The 20,304-nt window shown below is 53.9% G+C and overlaps 2 protein-coding genes across 3 annotated transcripts; both read left to right on the top strand.

Moving 5' to 3' along the window:
- Positions 1–15: 15 nt before the first annotated feature.
- LOC148660374 (protein phosphatase 1 regulatory subunit 3D-like) lies at positions 16–9,713 on the top strand. The gene is made up of 4 exons (XM_088634283.1): positions 16–1,936; positions 2,017–2,134; positions 4,401–4,632; positions 9,418–9,713. Exons 1-4 carry the CDS (start codon positions 1,098–1,100, stop codon positions 9,633–9,635), a joined length of 1,407 nt encoding a protein of 468 aa, XP_088490409.1. The 5' UTR covers positions 16–1,097; the 3' UTR covers positions 9,636–9,713.
- A 1,191-nt stretch (positions 9,714–10,904) lies between these two features.
- Positions 10,905–19,923, top strand: LOC148660373 (interleukin-17F-like). Of its 2 annotated transcripts, none has more exons than XM_088634282.1 (3): positions 10,905–11,738; positions 15,354–15,484; positions 17,414–19,923. In XM_088634282.1, exons 1-3 carry the CDS (start codon positions 11,718–11,720, stop codon positions 17,655–17,657), a joined length of 396 nt encoding a protein of 131 aa, XP_088490408.1. In that variant the 5' UTR covers positions 10,905–11,717; the 3' UTR covers positions 17,658–19,923. The 2 variants fall into 2 exon arrangements, with proteins under 2 accessions (XP_088490408.1, XP_088490406.1); XM_088634280.1 differs by having other exon boundaries at positions 10,925–11,738; positions 15,309–15,484.
- Positions 19,924–20,304: the final 381 nt, after the last annotated feature.

Genomic DNA, 20,304 nt, shown 5'->3' with positions numbered 1-20,304 from the left:
TGTCGCCAGCGGTGAAAAGGAGTTCTGGGGGGAACGTATATTATGTTCTTTATGGCCAGTGAAGATAAGCACGAGCGGCCTCTGGTGGCTGCGCGCTGGCAGGTCACTGGTGATACTGATCGCACGATCTGTTTGTGACACGTTATTGAAGTGTACAAATGGTGAGGTTTTTACACTGCGCCGCAGTCTGGTCAGGTCCGCTTCGGAGACTTCACTTCTGAGCGAGAAAGAAGGTGTGACTGAAAGAAATAGCGCCGTTGCCTTTAACAAAAGATCTCTTTCCTGTCCCTGTACAGTCTCCTGCATCAGGAATGTGTCTTTTCTCAGACCCCAGCTTGCTCTCCAGGAGACACACAGACAGGGAGAGAAGCTGGGGGTCAGAGCGCAGGGTCAGCCATTTATACAGCACCCCTGGAGCAGCTGGGGTTCAGGGCCTCGCTCAGGGGCCCAGCGGAGTGAGGAATAGGATTCCTCTGCCAACCGCGGGATTCGAACTGGTAACCTCCCAGCCACAGGCACAGCTCCTGAGCCCCAGAGCCACCGCTCCGCCCTCGGTTACAAATGAGGAGGCCAATCAGCGATCAGCCGCTCATTAATTCAGAGAGCTCACCCAGCTGTGTCTGGAGAGAAGCCAGGGTATCGGCTTCAACCACACGGCTGGGCAGCTTGTTCCCCACCCCCACCACCCTCTGTGTAAAGAAGAGCCTCCTGTCCTGACTGGAAGAGCTCACCCAGCTGTGTCTGGAGAGAAGCCAGGGTATCGGCTTCAACAACAGGGCTGGGCAGCTTGTTCCCCACCCCCACCACCCTCTGTGTAAAGAAGAGCCTCCTGTCCTGACTGGAGGAGCTCACCCAGCTGTGTCTGGAGAGGAGCCAGGGTATCGGCTTCAACAACATGGCTGGGCAGCTTGTTCCCCACCCCCACCACCCTCTGTGTAAAGTGCCTGTTCCCCACCCCCTCCACCCTTTGCTCTCCAGGACCAGAGATCCCCAGACTGACTGGACTGGAGACCCCTGGACTGAGTGACACAGGAGGGGAAAGATCTTTGTCTCGGGAAAGCTTTTAACTTTTTAAGTGTACTTATCTGCAATTATTAATGAGGGAGAAGCACAGGGCGAGGGAAGGGCAGGGAGAGGGAGAGACAGGGAGAGAGGAGACAGAGGGGGAGAGACATCAGAAACACAGAGAGAGAAGGAGAGGAAGAGAGAGAGACAGGGAGAGACACAGGGAGAGAGGAGAAAGGAGAGAAGGATCAGAGAGACAGGGAGAGAGGAGAGAGGAGAGGAAGATCAGAGACACAGGCAGTATAGGAGGGGCAGGGAGCCGCACTGTGCCGGTAAACACCTCGTCAATACTGAGATGTGCAGAGCTCAGAGGGCAGGACCGCCCTGGGGCTGATAACAGAGGAGAGAGGAGAGAGGAGAGAGGAGAGCTCAGACTGCAGGACCGCCCTGGGGCTGATAACAGAGGAGAGAGGAGAGAGGAGAGAGGAGAGCTCAGACTGCAGGACCGCCCTGGGGCTGACAGGAGAGGAGAGACCCGGGCTCACACGCACGGAGGAGGACAGGAGACACGGACCGGGAGACACTGGGAGACGCACAGCCGTGCAGGAGGCATCGAGGACACACACACACACACAGACAGAACCGCACGCACGGATCGGCGGGCCATGAACGGACCAGCGGACCTCCGTGTCACTGCGCCGCGGGGAAGGATCCCGCGACCCCTGACCTGCGCCGCCGGCCTGGCCGACAGGAGCCGGGGTCGCGACCTCCTGGCCCCGCCCTCCCCGCTGTCGCCGCGGCGCCGGGCCCGCTCGGTGCCGGCCCACCCCTCCGGGGAGCCGACCCGACGGGGCCACAGCCCCGAGACCAGGAAGAGGGTGCGCTTCGCCGACACGCTGGGCCTGGAGCTCATCACCGTGTGCCGCTACAGGTGAGGGAGAGGAGCAGCGGGCGGGGGGAGGAAGGAGCAGGCGATCCGGTGCTCATACTGTCTCTGCTCTCGGCCTGCAGTCAGTCACATGACTCACAGGACCAGGACAGTGAGTCTGAGAGCGACTCTCCTGACCTGGTGATGCACGTCATTCCCAACTCATCACACGCCGAGAGGAAGACACCTTCATGGGCAGAGGTGACCGTGTTAATGTGCTCTAGTGTCCAGTCAGTGTGTCTGTATGAACCCCTCTCTCTCAGTGCAGTGTTAATGTACTGGAGTGTCCAGTCAGTCAGTGTGTCTGTATGAACCCCTCTCTCTCAGTGCAGTGTTAATGTACTGGAGTGTCCAGTCAGTCAGTGTGTCTGTATGAACCCCTCTCTCTCAGTGCAGTGTTCATGTACTGGAGTGTCCAGTCAGTCAGTGTGTCTGTATGAACCCCTCTCTCTCAGTGCAGTGTTCATGTACTGGAGTGTCCAGTCAGTCAGTGTGTCTGTATGAACCCCTCTCTCTCAGTGCAGTGTTAATGTACTGGAGTGTCCAGTCAGTCAGTGTGTCTGTATGAACCCCTCTCTCTCAGTGCAGTGTTAATGTACTGGAGTGTCCAGTCAGTCAGTGTGTCTGTATGAACCCCTCTCTCTCAGTGCAGTGTTAATGTACTGGAGTGTCCAGTCAGTCAGTGTGTCTGTATGAACCCCTCTCTCTCAGTGCAGTGTTAATGTACTGGAGTGTCCAGTCAGTGTGTCTGTATGAACCCCTCTCTCTCAGTGCAGTGTTAATGTACTGGAGTGTCCAGTCAGTCAGTGTGTCTGTATGAACCCCTCTCTCTCAGTGCAGTGTTAATGTACTGGAGTGTCCAGTCAGTGTGTCTGTATGAACCCCTCTCTCTCAGTGCAGTGTTAATGTACTGGAGTGTCCAGTCAGTCAGTGTGTCTGTATGAACCCCTCTCTCTCAGTGCAGTGTTAATGTACTGGAGTGTCCAGTCAGTGTGTCTGTATGAACCCCTCTCTCTCAGTGCAGTGTTAATGTACTGGAGTGTCCAGTCAGTCAGTGTGTCTGTATGAACCCCTCTCTCTCAGTGCAGTGTTAATGTACTGGAGTGTCCAGTCAGTCAGTGTGTCTGTATGAACCCCTCTCTCTCAGTGCAGTGTTAATGTACTGGAGTGTCCAGTCAGTCAGTGTGTCTGTATGAACCCCTCTCTCTCAGTGCAGTGTTAATGTACTGGAGTGTCCAGTCAGTGTGTCTGTATGAACCCCTCTCTCTCAGTGCAGTGTTAATGTACTGGAGTGTCCAGTCAGTCAGTGTGTCTGTATGAACCCCTCTCTCTCAGTGCAGTGTTAATGTACTGGAGTGTCCAGTCAGTGTGTCTGTATGAACCCCTCTCTCTCAGTGCAGTGTTAATGTACTGGAGTGTCCAGTCAGTGTGTCTGTATGAACCCCTCTCTCTCAGTGCAGTGTTAATGTACTGGAGTGTCCAGTCAGTCAGTGTGTCTGTATGAACCCCTCTCTCTCAGTGCAGTGTTAATGTACTGGAGTGTCCAATCAGTGTGTCTGTATGAACCCCTCTCTCTCAGTGCAGTGTTAATGTACTGGAGTGTCCAGTCAGTCAGTGTGTCTGTATGAACCCCTCTCTCTCAGTGCAGTGTTAATGTACTGGAGTGTCCAGTCAGTCAGTCAGTGTGTCTGTATGAACCCCTCTCTCTCAGTGCAGTGTTAATGTACTGGAGTGTCCAGTCAGTCAGTGTGTCTGTATGAACCCCTCTCTCTCAGTGCAGTGTTAATGTACTGGAGTGTCCAGTCAGTCAGTGTGTCTGTATGAACCCCTCTCTCTCAGTGCAGTGTTAATGTACTGGAGTGTCCAGTCAGTGTGTCTGTGTTAACCCCTCTCTCTCAGTGCAGTGTTAATGTACTGGAGTGTCCAGTCAGTCAGTGTGTCTGTATGAACCCCTCTCTCTCAGTGCAGTGTTAATGCACTGTAGTGTCCAGTCAGTCAGTGTGTCTGTATGAACACCTCTCTCTCAGTGCAGTGTTAATGTACTGGAGTGTCCAGTCAGTGTGTCTGTATGAACCCCTCTCTCTCAGTGCAGTGTTAATGTACTGGAGTGTCCAGTCAGTCAGTGTGTCTGTATGAACCCCTCTCTCTCAGTGCAGTGTTAATGTACTGGAGTGTCCAGTCAGTGTGTCTGTATGAACCCCTCTCTCTCAGTGCAGTGTTAATGTACTGGAGTGTCCAGTCAGTCAGTGTGTCTGTATGAACCCCTCTCTCTCAGTGCAGTGTTAATGTACTGGAGTGTCCAGTCAGTGTGTCTGTATGAACCCCTCTCTCTCAGTGCGGTGTTAATGTACTGGAGTGTCCAGTCAGTCAGTGTGTCTGTATGAACCCCTCTCTCTCAGTGCAGTGTTAATGTACTGGAGTGTCCAGTCAGTCAGTGTGTCTGTATTAACCCCCCTCTCTCTCTCAGTCTGCTGTGTTGCAGTTCCAGGCCCCAGTGACCAGGCCTGATTTTGATCTGCTGGTTCGGTCTCAGGGAGTGTGTCTGGAGTCTGTGTGTCCTCAGCCTGTCTGTCTGTCTGGCACAGTGCGTGTCCAGAACATGTCTTTCCACAAGGATGTTGTGGTCCGGTACACTAATGACCACTGGAGCTCCTACAGTGAGGTCTCTGCCAGCTACCTGCCTCCTGATATCACTCACTGTGAGTCTTCCTTGTGTAACTTCTGTGTGCTGTCTGTGTGTGTTGTCTGTATTAACCCCTCTGTCTCCTCCGTGTGTCGTCTGTATTTACACCCGTGCCTCTCCTCTGAGTGTTCTCTGTATTAACCCCTCTGTCTCCTCTGTATTACCTTTATTAACCCCTCTGTCTCCTCTGTGTGTTGTCTATATTAACCCCTCTGTCTCCTCCATATGTCGTCTGTATTAACCACTCTGCCTCTCCTCTGCGTCTCCTCTGTATTGCCTGTATTAACCCCTCTGTCTCCCCTGTGTCATCTGTATTAACCCCTCTGCCTCTCTTCTGCGTGTTCTCTGTATTAACCCCTGTGTCTCCCCTGTGTGTCGTCTGTATTAACCCCTCTGCTTCTCTTCTGCGTGTTCTCTGTATTAACCCCTCTGTCTGCTCCGTGTCGCCTGTATTAACCACTCTGCTTCTCTTCTGCGTGTTCTCTGTATTAACCCCTCTGTCTGCTCCGTGTGTCGCCTGTATTAACCCCTCTGCCTCTCTTCTGCGTGTTCTCTGTATTAACCCCTGTGTCTCCTCTGTGTGTCGTCTGTATTAACCCCTCTGCCTCTCCTCTGCGTGTTCTCTGTATTAACTCCTCTGTCTCCTTTGTATTGCCTGTATTAACCCCTATGTCTCCTCTGTGTGTTGTCTATATTAACCCCTCTGTCTCCTCCATATGTCGTCTGTATTAACCCCTCTGTCTCCTCTGTATTGCCTGTATTAACCCCTCTGTCTCCTTTGTGTGTTTTCTATTTTAACCCCTCTGTCTCCCCTGTGTCATCTGTATTAACCCCTCTGCCTCTCTTCTGCGTGTTCACTGTATTAACCCCTCTGTCTCCCCTGTGTGTCGCCTGTATTAACCCCTCTGTCTCCCCTGTGTCGCCTGTATTAACCCCTCTGTCTCCCCTGTGTGTTCTCTGTATTAACCCCTCTGTCTCCCCTGTGTGTTCTCTGTATTAACCCCTCTGTCTCCCCTGTGTGTCGCCTGTATTAACCCCTCTGTCTCCCCTGTATTAACCCCTCTGTCTCCCCTGTGTGTCGCCTGTATTAACCCCTCTCTCTCCCCTCTGTCTCCCCTGTATTAACCCCTCTGTCTCCCCTGTGTGTTCTCTGTATTAACCCCTCTCTCTCCCCTCTGTCTACCCTGTATTAACCCCTCTGTCTCCCCTGTGTGTCGCCTGTATTAACCCCTCTGTCTCCGCTCTGTCTCCCCTGTATTAACCCCTCTGTCTACCCTGTATTAACCCCTCTGTCTCCCCTGTGTGTCGCCTGTATTAACCCCTCTGTCTCCGCTCTGTCTCCCCTGTATTAACCCCTCTGTCTACCCTGTATTAACCCCTCTGTCTCCCCTGTGTGTCGCCTGTATTAACCCCTCTGTCTCCCCTCTGTCTCCCCTGTATTAACCCCTCCGTCTCCCCTCTGTCTCCCCTGTATTAACCCCTCTGTCTCCCCTGTATTAACCCCTCTGTCTCCCCTCTGTCTCCCCTGTATTAACCCCTCTGTCTCCGCTGTGTGTTCTCTGTATTAACCCCTCTGTCTCCCCTCTGTCTCCCCTGTATTAACCCCTCTGTCTCCCCTCTGTCTCCCCTGTATTAACCCCTCTGTCTCCCCTGTATTAACCCCTCTGTGTGTTGTCTATATTAACCCCTCTGTCTCCTCCATATGTCGTCTGTATTAACCCCTCTGTCTCCTCTGTATTGCCTGTATTAACCCCTCTGTCTCCTTTGTGTGTTTTCTATATTAACCCCTCTGTCTCCCCTGTGTCATCTGTATTAACCCCTCTGCCTCTCTTCTGCGTGTTCACTGTATTAACCCCTCTGTCTCCCCTGTGTGTCGCCTGTATTAACCCCTCTGTCTCCCCTGTGTGTCGCCTGTATTAACCCCTCTGTCTCCCCTGTGTCGCCTGTATTAACCCCTCTGTCTCCCCTGTGTGTTCTCTGTATTAACCCCTCTGTCTCCCCTGTGTGTTCTCTGTATTAACCCCTCTGTCTCCCCTGTGTGTCGCCTGTATTAACCCCTCTGTCTCCCCTGTATTAACCCCTCTGTCTCCCCTGTGTGTCGCCTGTATTAACCCCTCTCTCTCCCCTCTGTCTCCCCTGTATTAACCCCTCTGTCTCCCCTGTGTGTTCTCTGTATTAACCCCTCTCTCTCCCCTCTGTCTACCCTGTATTAACCCCTCTGTCTCCCCTGTGTGTCGCCTGTATTAACCCCTCTGTCTCCGCTCTGTCTCCCCTGTATTAACCCCTCTGTCTACCCTGTATTAACCCCTCTGTCTCCCCTGTGTGTCGCCTGTATTAACCCCTCTGTCTCCCCTCTGTCTCCCCTGTATTAACCCCTCTGTCTCCCCTGTATTAACCCCTCTGTCTCCCCTCTGTCTCCCCTGTATTAACCCCTCTGTCTCCGCTGTGTGTTCTCTGTATTAACCCCTCTGTCTCCCCTCTGTCTCCCCTGTATTAACCCCTCTGTCTCCCCTCTGTCTCCCCTGTATTAACCCCTCTGTCTCCGCTGTGTGTCGCCTGTATTAACCCCTCTGTCTCCCCTCTGTCTCCCCTGTATTAACCCCTCTGTCTCCCCTGTGTGTCGCCTGTATTAACCCCTCTGTCTCCCCTCTGTCTCCCCTGTATTAACCCCTCTGTCTCCCCTCTGTCTCCCCTGTATTAACCCCTCTGTCTCCCCTGTATTAACCCCTCTGTCTCCCCTGTGTGTTCTCTGTATTAACCCCTCTGTCTCCCCTCTGTCTCCCCTGTATTAACCCCTCTGTCTCCCCTCTGTCTCCCCTGTATTAACCCCTCTGTCTCCGCTGTGTGTTCTCTGTATTAACCCCTCTGTCTCCCCTGTATTAACCCCTCTGTCTCCGCTGTATTAACCCCTCTGTCTCCCCTGTGTGTTCTCTGTATTAACCCCTCTGTCTCCCCTGTGTGTCGCCTGTATTAACCCCTCTGTCTCCCCTGTATTAACCCCTCTGTCTCCCCTGTGTGTCGCCTGTATTAACCCCTCTCTCTCCCCTCTGTCTCCCCTGTATTAACCCCTCTGTCTCCCCTGTGTGTTCTCTGTATTAACCCCTCTGTCTCCCCTCTGTCTTCCCTGTATTAACCCCTCTCTCTCCCCTCTGTCTCCCCTGTATTAACCCCTCTGTCTCCCCTGTGTGTCGCCTGTATTAACCCCTCTCTCTCCCCTCTGTCTCCCCTGTATTAACCCCTCTGTCTCCCCTGTGTGTTCTCTGTATTAACCCCTCTCTCTCCCCTCTGTCTACCCTGTATTAACCCCTCTGTCTCCCCTGTGTGTCGCCTGTATTAACCCCTCTGTCTCCCCTCTGTCTCCCCTGTATTAACCCCTCTGTCTACCCTGTATTAACCCCTCTGTCTCCCCTGTGTGTCGCCTGTATTAACCCCTCTCTCTCCCCTCTGTCTCCCCTGTATTAACCCCTCTGTCTCCCCTGTATTAACCCCTCTGTCTCCCCTCTGTCTCCCCTGTATTAACCCCTCTGTCTCCGCTGTGTGTTCTCTGTATTAACCCCTCTGTCTCCCCTCTGTCTCCCCTGTATTAACCCCTCTGTCTCCCCTCTGTCTCCCCTGTATTAACCCCTCTGTCTCCCCTGTATTAACCCCTCTGTCTCCCCTGTGTGTTCTCTGTATTAACCCCTCTGTCTCCCCTCTGTCTCCCCTGTATTAACCCCTCTGTCTCCCCTCTGTCTCCCCTGTATTAACCCCTCTGTCTCCGCTGTGTGTTCTCTGTATTAACCCCTCTGTCTCCCCTGTATTAACCCCTCTGTCTCCGCTGTATTAACCCCTCTGTCTCCCCTGTGTGTTCTCTGTATTAACCCCTCTGTCTCCCCTGTGTGTCGCCTGTATTAACCCCTCTGTCTCCCCTGTATTAACCCCTCTGTCTCCCCTGTGTGTCACCTGTATTAACCCCTCTCTCTCCCCTCTGTCTCCCCTGTATTAACCCCTCTGTCTCCCCTGTGTGTTCTCTGTATTAACCCCTCTGTCTCCCCTCTGTCTTCCCTGTATTAACCCCTCTGTCTCCCCTCTGTCTCCCCTGTATTAACCCCTCTGTCTCCCCTCTGTCTTCCCTGTATTAACCCCTCTCTCTCCCCTCTGTCTCCCCTGTATTAACCCCTCTGTCTCCCCTGTGTGTCGCCTGTATTAACCCCTCTCTCTCCCCTCTGTCTCCCCTGTATTAACCCCTCTGTCTCCCCTGTGTGTTCTCTGTATTAACCCCTCTCTCTCCCCTCTGTCTACCCTGTATTAACCCCTCTGTCTCCCCTGTGTGTCGCCTGTATTAACCCCTCTGTCTCCCCTCTGTCTCCCCTGTATTAACCCCTCTGTCTACCCTGTATTAACCCCTCTGTCTCCCCTGTGTGTCGCCTGTATTAACCCCTCTGTCTCCCCTGTATTAACCCCTCTGTCTCCCCTCTGTCTCCGCTGTATTAACCCCTCTGTCTCCCCTCTGTCTCCCCTGTATTAACCCCTCTGTCTCCCCTCTGTCTTCCCTGTATTAACCCCTCTGTCTCCCCTGTGTGTTCTCTGTATTAACCCCTCTGTCTCCCCTCTGTCTCCCCTGTATTAACCCCTCTGTCTCCCCTCTGTCTTCCCTGTATTAACCCCTCTCTCTCCCCTCTGTCTCCCCTGTATTAACCCCTCTGTCTCCCCTGTGTGTCGCCTGTATTAACCCCTCTCTCTCCCCTCTGTCTCCCCTGTATTAACCCCTCTGTCTCCCCTGTGTTCTCTGTATTAACCCCTCTGTCTCCTTCTCTCCCAGTTTCCCTCAGCACAGACCGCTTCCAGTTCCGCCTGCCCCTGCCCCCCGGCCCCCCCGGCCCCGGCGGCGCCCCCCCGCGCCTCGAGTTTGCCGTCTGCTACCGCGTGGGGGGGCAGGAGTACTGGGACAGCAACGGCGGCGCCAACTACGCCCTCTGCTGGCGGCCTCCCTCCCTGGGCCCGGCCCCGCAGGACTCGGCCTGGATCCACTTCATCTAGGCGGCGCCGCGGGTCCGAGAGGCCCGGCTCCGGCTGGCAGCGGAAGGAATAAAGCAGTGCTTTCTGGGAGAAACGGAAGGCGTGTTTGGTGCTTGTGTTGTGATTAAGGGAGCTGGTGGGATGGGGGTCGGGGGTCGGGGGTCGGGGGTCGGGGGTCGGGGCTGGAGTTCTGGGGCGCCTCGCTGCTGATCGGGCGAACCGATCGGATTACTGGGGGTGGCTGGGAGCGAGGCCCGGGTGCTGCACCCCCCCAGTGAGAGGGGTCACAGACGAGAGGACTCCGTCCAGCCCCACTGACCCGCTTGGTCATTCGTACCTAACTGACTGTAGGATCTCATCCTGCTGTTTGTTCCCCACCCCCACCCCCCTCTGTGTAAAGAAAGGCCTCCTGTCCTGACTGGAGGAGCTCACCCAGCTGTGTCTGGAGAGAAGCCAGGGTATCGGCTTCAACAACATGGCTGGGCAGCTTGTTCCACACCCCCACCACCCTCTGTGTAAAGAAGAGCCTCCTGTCCTGACTGGAGGAGCTCACCCAGCTGTGTCTGGAGAGAAGCCAGGGTATCGGCTTCAACAACATGGCTGGGCAGCTTGTTCCACACCCCCACCACCCTCTGTGTAAAGCAGAGTCTCCTGTCCTGACTGGAGGAGCTCACCCAGCTGTGTCTGGAGAGGAGCCAGGGAATCGGCTTCAACAACATGGCTGGGCAGCTTGTTCCACACCCCCACCACCCTCTGTGTACAGAAGAGCCTCCTGTCCCGACTGGAGGAGCTCACCCAGCTGTGTCTGGAGAGGAGCCAGGGTATCGGCTTCAACAACATGGCTGGGCAGCTTGTTCCACACCCCCACCACCCTCTGTGTAAAGAAGAGCCTCCTGTCCCGACTGGAGGAGCTCACCCAGCTGTGTCTGGAGAGGAGCCAGGGTATCGGCTTCAACAACATGGCTGGGCAGCTTGTTCCACACCCCCACCACCCTCTGTGTAAAGAAGAGCCTCCTGTCCTGACTGGAGGAGCTCACCCAGCTGTGTCTGGAGAGAAGCCAGGGTATCGGCTTCAACAACAGGGCTGGGCAGCTTGTTCCCCACCCCCACCACCCTCTGTGTAAAGAGGAGCCTCCTGTCCCGACTGGAGGAGCTCACCCAGCTGTGTCTGGAGAGGAGCCAGGGTATCGGCTTCAACAACATGGCTGGGCAGCTTGTTCCACACCCCCACCACCCTCTGTGTAAAGAAGTGCCTTCTAATTCAAATGCACTTCGCTATAGATTCCACTGGTGGCCTCTGCATCTTTGTCAAGGCCCCGTTCCGGTCTGCCTGAACAGCTGGGTCAGTCTCCTCCATGTGAGCAAGTGTAGAGATTGAGTTCCCTTAGCCTGGGGACAGGAGCTGTGGCCCCAGCGTCTGTGTCTCTCTCTCGTCCTGCTCCTCTCCCTCCCCCCTGGTTGGGGTCGGCTCCACACCCCCACCACCCCCTGATCTTTGATGATGCAGCCCCCCACAGTGGAACTACTGGAGGGTATCCTGAGATCAGGAGAGATGAATGGAGTGAATATCGAACCTGCCTGATGTTGACACGGGACAGCTGTGAGACACAGTGCTGGAAACAGCAGAACAAAAATAGACTTCTGACACGACACACGGGTCCTGAATAATGCAGGAGGGTTTTCCGAGATCCGTGAAACGGGACGCGCGCGGGTGTCGGGGATGCGGGGGTCAAGTCAGCGTGACCTTTAGCGCGTGATTCAGGGCCGACAGGAGAACCCTCGCGCTTGGCCTTTCCGTCAGCACGTGCACAAAGGGAGCTGTGTTTCCCCCCCACGGGCGGCGCGCTTTTTCCACTGCGTGCTTGCCGGGAGCGTTGGTGTTCGCGCGGGCCGGGGCGGCGGCGGCCGTGACGTGGGGGTGCTCGAGCCCCGGAACGCCGCGGCTCCGCGCTGGAAAGCCGCCTCGAGCTCCCCCCCGCGTGACGTCACTGCACCGGAGCACGGCCTCGCGCCGGAAGCATAAAAGCTGGACATGGCGAGCGCGAGCCCCACCGCTGCACTCCGACCTCCGCGCTTCCGTCCTCGTTCGGGCGTCTCGTTGCCATGGCAGACAGGACTTTACAGGTGAGTAAAGTTTCTACTTTACCGCGGGAGTTTCTACTGCTCAGGGTTTCTTTCAGATCTTTCCTTCATGCGCGTCCTGGACTGGTCTCCTGTACTGGACTGTAGCCCCTATTGTAACAGACTGTTCTCCTGTACTGGACTGTAGCTCCTATTGTAACAGACTGTTCTCCTGTACTGGACTGTAGCTCCTATTGTAACAGGACTGGTCTACTGTACTGGACTGTAGCTCCTATTGTAACAGGACTGTTCTACTGTACTGGACTGTAGCTCCTATTGTAACAGACTGGTCTACTGTACTGGACTGTAGCTCCTATTGTAACAGGACTGGTCTACTGTACTGGACTGTAGCTCCTATTGTAACAGGACTGTTCTACTGTACTGGACTGTAGCTCCTATTGTAACAGACTGGTCTACTGTACTGGACTGTAGCCCCTATTGTAACAGACTGTTCTACTGTACTGGACTGTAGCTCCTATTGTAACAGGACTGGTCTACTGTACTGGACTGTAGCTCCTATTGTAACAGGACTGTTCTACTGTACTGGACTGTAGCTCCTATTGTAACAGACTGGTCTACTGTACTGGACTGTAGCTCCTATTGTAACAGGACTGTTCTCCTGTACTGGACTGTAGCTCCTATTGTAACAGACTGTTCTACTGTACTGGACTGTAGCTCCTATTGTAACAGACTGTTCTACTGTACTGGACTGTAGCTCCTATTGTAACAGACTGGTCTACTGTACTGGACTGTAGCTCCTATTGTAACAGGACTGTTCTCCTGTACTGGACTGTAGCTCCTATTGTAACAGACTGTTCTCCTGTACTGGACTGTAGCTCCTATTGTAACAGGACTGTTCTACTGTACTGGACTGTAGCTCCTATTGTAACAGGACTGTTCTCCTGTACTGGACTGTAGCTCCTATTGTAACAGACTGTTCTCCTGTACTGGACTGTAGCTCCTATTGTAACAGGACTGTTCTACTGTACTGGACTGTAGCTCCTATTGTAACAGACTGTTCTCCTGTACTGGACTGTAGCTCCTATTGTAACTGGACTGGTCTTCTGTACTGGACTGTAGCTCCTATTGTAACAGACTGTTCTCCTGTACTGGGACTGTAGCTCCTATTGTAACAGACTGTTCTACTGTACTGGACTGTAGCTCCTATTGTAACAGACTGTTCTCCTGTACTGGACTGTAGCTCCTATTGTAACTGGACTGTTCTACTGTACTGGACTGTAGCTCCTATTGTAACAGACTGTTCTCCTGTACTGGACTGTAGCTCCTATTGTAACAGACTGTTCTACTGTACTGGACTGTAGCTCCTATTGTAACAGACTGTTCTACTGTACTGGACTGTAGCTCCTATTGTAACAGACTGTTCTCCTGTACTGGGACTGTAGCTCCTATTGTAACAGACTGTTCTCCTGTACTGGACTGTAGCTCCTATTGTAACTGGACTGTTCTACTGTACTGGACTGTAGCTCCTATTGTAACAGACTGTTCTCCTGTACTGGACTGTAGCTCCTATTGTAACAGACTGTTCTACTGTACTGGACTGTAGCTCCTATTGTAACAGACTGTTCTACTGTACTGGACTGTAGCTCCTATTGTAACAGACTGTTCTCCTGTACTGGGACTGTAGCTCCTATTGTAACAGACTGTTCTCCTGTACTGGACTGTAGCTCCTATTGTAACTGGACTGTTCTACTGTACTGGACTGTAGCTCCTATTGTAACAGACTGTTCTCCTGTACTGGACTGTAGCTCCTATTGTAACAGACTGTTCTACTGTACTGGACTGTAGCTCCTATTGTAACAGACTGTTCTACTGTACTGGACTGTAGCTCCTATTGTAACAGACTGTTCTCCTGTACTGGGACTGTAGCTCCTATTGTAACAGACTGTTCTCCTGTACTGGACTGTAGCTCCTATTGTAACAGACTGGTCTACTGTACTGGACTGTAGCTCCTATTGTAACAGACTGTTCTACTGCACTGGACTGTAGCTCCTATTGTAACAGGACTGTTCTCCTGTACTGGACTGTAGCTCCTATTGTAACAGACTGGTCTCCTGTACTGGACTGTAGCCCCTATTGTAACAGACTGGTCTACTGTACTGGACTGTAGCTCCTATTGTAACAGACTGTTCTCCTGTACTGGACTGTAGCTCCTATTGTAACAGACTGTTCTACTGTACTGGACTGTAGCTCCTATTGTAACAGGACTGTTCTACTGTACTGGACTGTAGCTCCTATTGTAACAGGACTGTTCTACTGTACTGGACTGTAGCTCCTATTGTAACAGACTGTTCTCCTGTACTGGACTGTAGCTCCTATTGTAACAGACTGTTCTACTGTACTGGACTGTAGTTCCTATTGTAACAGACTGGTCTACTGTACTGGACTGTAGCTCCTATTGTAACAGACTGTTCTCCTGTACTGGACTGTAGCTCCTATTGTAACAGACTGTTCTACTGTACTGGACTGTAGCTCCTATTGTAACAGACTGTTCTACTGTACTGGACTGTAGCTCCTATTGTAACAGACTGTTCTCCTGTACTGGACTGTAGCTCCTATTGTAACAGGACTGTTCTCCTGTACTGGGACTGTAGCCCCTATTGTAACAGACTGTTCTCCTGTACTGGACTGTAGCTCCTATTGTAACAGACTGTTCTCCTGTACTGGACTGTAGCTCCTATTGTAACAGACTGTTCTACTGTACTGGACTGTAGTTCCTATTGTAACAGACTGGTCTACTGTACTGGACTGTAGCTCCTATTGTAACAGACTGTTCTCCTGTACTGGACTGTAGCTCCTATTGTAACAGACTGTTCTCCTGTACTGGACTGTAGCTCCTATTGTAACAGACTGTTCTCCTGTACTGGGACTGTAGCTCCTATTGTAACAGGACTGTTCTCCTGTACTGGACTGTAGCTCCTATTGTAACAGACTGTTCTCCTGTACTGGACTGTAGCTCCTATTGTAACAGACTGTTCTCCTGTACTGGGACTGTAGCTCCTATTGTAACAGGACTGTTCTCCTGTACTGGGACTGTAGCTCCTATTGTAACAGACTGTTCTCCTGTACTGGACTGTAGCTCCTATTGTAACAGGACTGTTCTCCTGTACTGGACTGTAGCTCCTATTGTAACAGACTGTTCTCCTGTACTGGACTGTAGCTCCTATTGTAACAGACTGTTCTACTGTACTGGACTGTAGCTCCTATTGTAACAGGACTGTTCTCCTGTACTGGGACTGTAGCTCCTATTGTAACAGGACTGGTCTACTGTACTGGGACTGTAGCTCCTATTGTAACAGGACTGTTCTCCTGTACTGGACTGTAGCTCCTATTGTAACAGACTGGTCTACTGTACTGGACTGTAGCTCCTATTGTAACAGGACTCTTCTCCTGTACTGGACTGTAGCTCCTATTGTAACAGACTGTTCTCCTGTACTGGGACTGTAGCTCCTATTGTAACTGGACTGTTGTCCTGTACTGGACTGTAGCTCCTATAGTAACAGGATGGTTGTACCATTGCCCCACTGACAGTATCTGTCTGTTCCTGTGTTCCAGTGTGCCCTGCTCTTGGTCTGCCCCCTGTGGTCATTCTCTCAGCAGAATGAGACCTGTGTGGAGAGCTGCTGTTCTGGTGAGGATCTGAATCGGACCATGAGCTCCTTGCTCACCCTCCTAGAACCACCACAGCTCCTCAACCAGTTCAATAGGTCCCTCTCGCCCTGGACCTACCGGTGAGTATGCGCATGTGTGTGTATGCAACAGCTGATTCATTGTGTAAGGGGATCTGTTGTGTTTGTCTCGATGTGTCTGTGTCTTGTCCAGTGTGCACGAGGACGTGAACATGTTCCCCAGCCCCGTGCCTGTCTCAGTGTGTGTGTCTGTGTCTTGTCCAGTGTGCACGAGGACGTGAACATGTTCCCCAGCCCTGTGCCTGTCTCAGTGTGTGTCTGTGTCTTGTCCAGTGTGCACGAGGACGTGAACATGTTCCCCTGTGCCTGTCTCAGTGCGTGTGTCTGTGTCTTGTCCAGTGTGCACGAGGACGTGAACATGTTCCCCAGAGTTGTGCCTGTCTCAGTGTGTCTGTGTCTTGTCCAGAGTGCACGAGGATGTGAACATGTTCCCCAGCCCTGTGCCTGTCTCAGTGTGTGTGTCTGTGTCTCGTCCAGTGTGCACGAGGACGTGAACATGTTCCCCAGCCCTGTGCCTGTCTCAGTGTGTGTGTCTGTGTCTTGTCCAGTGTGCACGAGGACGTGAACATGTTCCCCAGCCCTCTGCCTGTCTCAGTGTGTGTGTCTGTGTCCTGTCCAGAGAGCACGAGGACGTGAACATGTTCCCCAGCCCCGTGCCTGTCTCAGTGTGTGTGTGTCTGTGTCTTGTCCAGAGAGCACGAGGACGTGAACATGTTCCCCAGCCCCGTGCCTGTCTCAGTGTGTGTGTGTCTGTGTCTTGTCCAGTGTGCACGAGGACGTGAACATGTTCCTCAGCCCCGTGCCTGTCTCAGTTGTGTGTGTCTGTGTCCTGTCCAGAGAGCACGAGGACGTGAACATGTTCCCCAGCCACGTGCCTGTCTCAGTGTGTGTGTCTGTGTCTTGTCCAGAGTGCACGAGGACGTGAACATGTTCCTCAGCCCCGTGCCTGTCTCAGTGTGTGTGTCTGTGTCTTGTCCAGAGTGCACGAGGACGTGAACATGTTCCCCAGCCCCGTGCCTGTCTCAGTGTGTATGTCTGTGTCTTGTCCAGAGTGCACGAGGACGTGAACATGTTCCTCAGCCCTGTGCCTGTCTCAGTGTGTGTGTCTGTGTCTTGTCCAGAGTGCACGAGGACGTGAACATGTTCCCCAGCCCTCTGCCTGTCTCAGTGTGTGTGTCTGTGTCTTGTCCAGAGAGCACAAGGACGTGAACATGTTCCTCAGCCCTGTGCCTGTCTCAGTGTGTGTGTCTGTGTCTTGTCCAGAGAGCACGAGGACGTGAACATGTTCCCCAGCCCTGTGCCTGTCTCAGTGTGTGTGTGTGTCTGTGTCTTGTCCAGAGAGCACGAGGACGTGAACATGTTCCCCAGCCCTGTGCCTGTCTCAGTGTCTGTGTCCTGTCCAGAGAGCACGAGGACGTGAACATGTTCCCCAGCCACGTGCCTGTCTCAGTGTGTGTGTCTGTGTCTTGTCCAGAGTGCACGAGGACGTGAACATGTTCCTCAGCCCCGTGCCTGTCTCAGTGTGTGTGTCTGTGTCTTGTCCAGAGTGCACGAGGACGTGAACATGTTCCCCAGCCCCGTGCCTGTCTCAGTGTGTATGTCTGTGTCTTGTCCAGAGTGCACGAGGACGTGAACATGTTCCTCAGCCCTGTGCCTGTCTCAGTGTGTGTGTCTGTGTCTTGTCCAGAGTGCACGAGGACGTGAACATGTTCCCCAGCCCTCTGCCTGTCTCAGTGTGTGTGTCTGTGTCTTGTCCAGAGAGCACAAGGACGTGAACATGTTCCTCAGCCCTGTGCCTGTCTCAGTGTGTGTGTCTGTGTCTTGTCCAGAGAGCACAAGGACGTGAACATGTTCCCCAGCCGCGTGCCTGTCTCAGTGTGTGTGTCTGTGTCTTGTGCAGAGTGCACGAGGACGTGAACATGTTCCCCAGCCCCGTGCCTGTCTCAGTGTGTGTGTCTTTGTCTTGTCCAGAGTGCACGAGGACGTGAACATGTTCCCCAGCCGCGTGCAGGTGGCGGTGTGCAACACCATGCGCTGTGTGGACGGATCCTCTCGACTGTCCGGATGCTCAGGCCTGCACTTCTTCAACTCCGTTCCTCTCAACCACAGCATCCCGGTGGTGTTCCGGCGCAGCTGTGCTGGCGGGCGGTACCGGCTGGAGCAGGGCTCCTTCCCCGTGACCGTGGGCTGCACCTGCGTCCTGGCCCACATGTGATCCTTCCTCCCCGTCCTCGTGAGAAGAGACACGCCGTGATTTCTGAATCTCGAAGTCTTCGTTTCTCCCCCTGCCGGGAGGCTCGGGCGTTCAGCAGCTCCGGGCCTCGATTCTACTGGGGGGGCCCCCCTGTGTGGAGTCTGCGTGTTCTGTCCACGTTCGGCATACCTCCCAACTCCAGGGATACCTCCGGGGCTTGATTCCGTCAAAATCCGTCCTTCGGCTGAGACGTGAAACGGAGGTCCTGCCTCTCTGTGGTCAGTCAAGACCCCAGGGTGTCTCTCAGAAAGAGTAGGGGTGTGACCCCAGTGTCCTGGACAGACTCCCCCTGGTCTTTACCAGTCATGGCCTCCTGATCACCCCCCTCTCTGAACTGGCCTCATCACTCTGCTCTCCTCCCCACTGAGAGCTGGAGCATCATCACACTGGGGGGGTGGAGGGGATCCCCATTACCTGTAAAGCACTTTGACTGGAGTGTCCAGAAAAGCGCTATATAAGTGTAAGCAATTATTATAATTATTATTATTCCAGCCAGAGGCTCCTCCTGTGTGGAGTCTGCGCGTTCTTTACGTGTCCCTCACAGGTCGTAGGTCCCCTGCTTGCCTCCCGGATCCGTGTCCTGCTCTGTGGAGTCTCCATGTCTTCTCCCTCCCACCGCCAGGGTCTCGGGTTCGATCCCGGACAGTCGCCCCTCCCCGGGCTCGAGTCAGTGAGAGAGTTCCTGTGAGCTCTAAGTCCGTTGTCCAGTCTGCACTGTCTGATCTACAGGGCACATGTTCTGGACAGTGAGAGAGCGAAAATAAAGGATACATTTCTGTAGTCAGAGTGACGGGCAGAGAGAGTCTAATGCTGCGATCAGGCCTCTGTGGCAGAGCACCTATGTGTCTTGGAGTCGCACGCAGCCATCTTCTGCCTGCCCTGTCCAGTACAGGGTCACGGGCAACTGGAGTCCATCCCAGCAGGCAACAGGGGCAAGACAGGACACCTGTCCTTCACAGAGCAGAGGGACAGACACGCACAGCAGACACACACACACCAGACACAGACAAAGCCGCAAGCACACACAGACACACACACTCATACACCAGACACAGACAAAGCCACAAGCACACTCACACACTCATACAGTGAGTCATACCAGACTCAGCCGCACACTCTCACACCAGACGCACAGATTCACACCACACTCACACCTGACACACAGATTCACACCACACTCACACCTGACACACAGATTCACACCAGATGCACAGATTCACACCACACTCACACCAGACGCACAGATTCACACCACACTCACACCAGACGCACAAATTCACACCACACTCACACCAGACGCACAGATTCACACCAGATGCACAGATTCACACCACACTCACACCAGACGCACAGATTCACACCAAATGCACAGATTCACACCACACTCACACCAGACGCACAGATTCACACCAAATGCACAGATTCACACCACACTCACACCAGACGCACAGATTCACACCACACTCACACCAGACGCACAGATTCACACCACACTCACACCAGACACACAGATTCACACCACACTCACACCAGACGCACAGATTCACACCAAATGCACAGATTCACCCCACACTCACGCCAGACACACAGATTCACCCCACACTCACACCAGACACAGACGAACACACTCACACCAGACACACAGATTCACTCCACACTCACACCAGACACAGACGAACACACTCACACCAGACACACAGATTCACACCACACTCACACCAGACAAAGACGAACACACTCACACTAGACAGAGGCACAGACGCCCACACCCACCCACCAGACACCCACACTCGCACCACGCCCGTTAGCCCACCAGCATCTCTTCGTGGGCAGTGGGAGGAAACCCACCCGAGTATGGGAAGAACGTGCAAACTCCACACAGACGGTACCCCGGGCCGGAAAGTGAGCCCAGGTCAGCGCTGCCAGCCGCCAGAGGTGACCTCCCTGCTGCCCTGACTTCTGTCCCGATCGGCGCCTGACGGGAGACGAGCAGGATGCGGATCGCTGTCGGCGCACTGTTCCCGCGCAGAAGACTTCCCGCGCCGCGGGGGGAAGGCAGCTCGAGCTTCACCCAGACGGGTCTTCGATAACCCCCCCTCGCTACCTGGCGATCTTCCAAATGTGTCCCGAGCGTGGAAGTGTGTCACTGCTGCGCGCTGCGCGCTGGTTGTGTGAGCCCCTGACGGGACTGTTCCCCCGGGGGGCAATAAAGGTTCGTTCAAGCCACTGCAAGGCCTCTGTTCTGTCATCTGTGGACGTGGAGACGCCTCTCCGGCGGCGGTTTCCAGTCCGCGTCGCGGCGCCACACCCTTCCTTGGCTGACAGGCTCCCGCGGGGCGTCTCCCAGGTCCCCACAGGGAGGAGCGGAGGGGCCAGCTGCTCCAGTGGGGGGGCCCTGGTGCTTCAGTGGGGGGCCCTGGTGCTCCAGTTCATTAGTTGAGCCGCTGGGAATGCAGTCCGGGGCTTGTGGGAGCTCCCAGGGCCAGGACTGGGCCTCACATCCACACAGCATTCAGACACGCTCTGGACACACATCTCGGGGGGTAGCAGTAGTAGTGTAGTAGTAGTGCAGTAGTAGTGTAGTAGTTGTGTGAGCTCCCAGGGCCAG

The sequence above is a fragment of the Lepisosteus platostomus genome, chromosome 6 (assembly GCF_059453375.1).
Source record: "Lepisosteus platostomus isolate fLepPlt1 chromosome 6, fLepPlt1.hap1, whole genome shotgun sequence".
In the NCBI taxonomy this organism is placed as follows: domain Eukaryota; kingdom Metazoa; phylum Chordata; class Actinopteri; order Semionotiformes; family Lepisosteidae; genus Lepisosteus; species Lepisosteus platostomus.
This window is presented reverse-complemented; position numbering and strand designations above follow the sequence as displayed.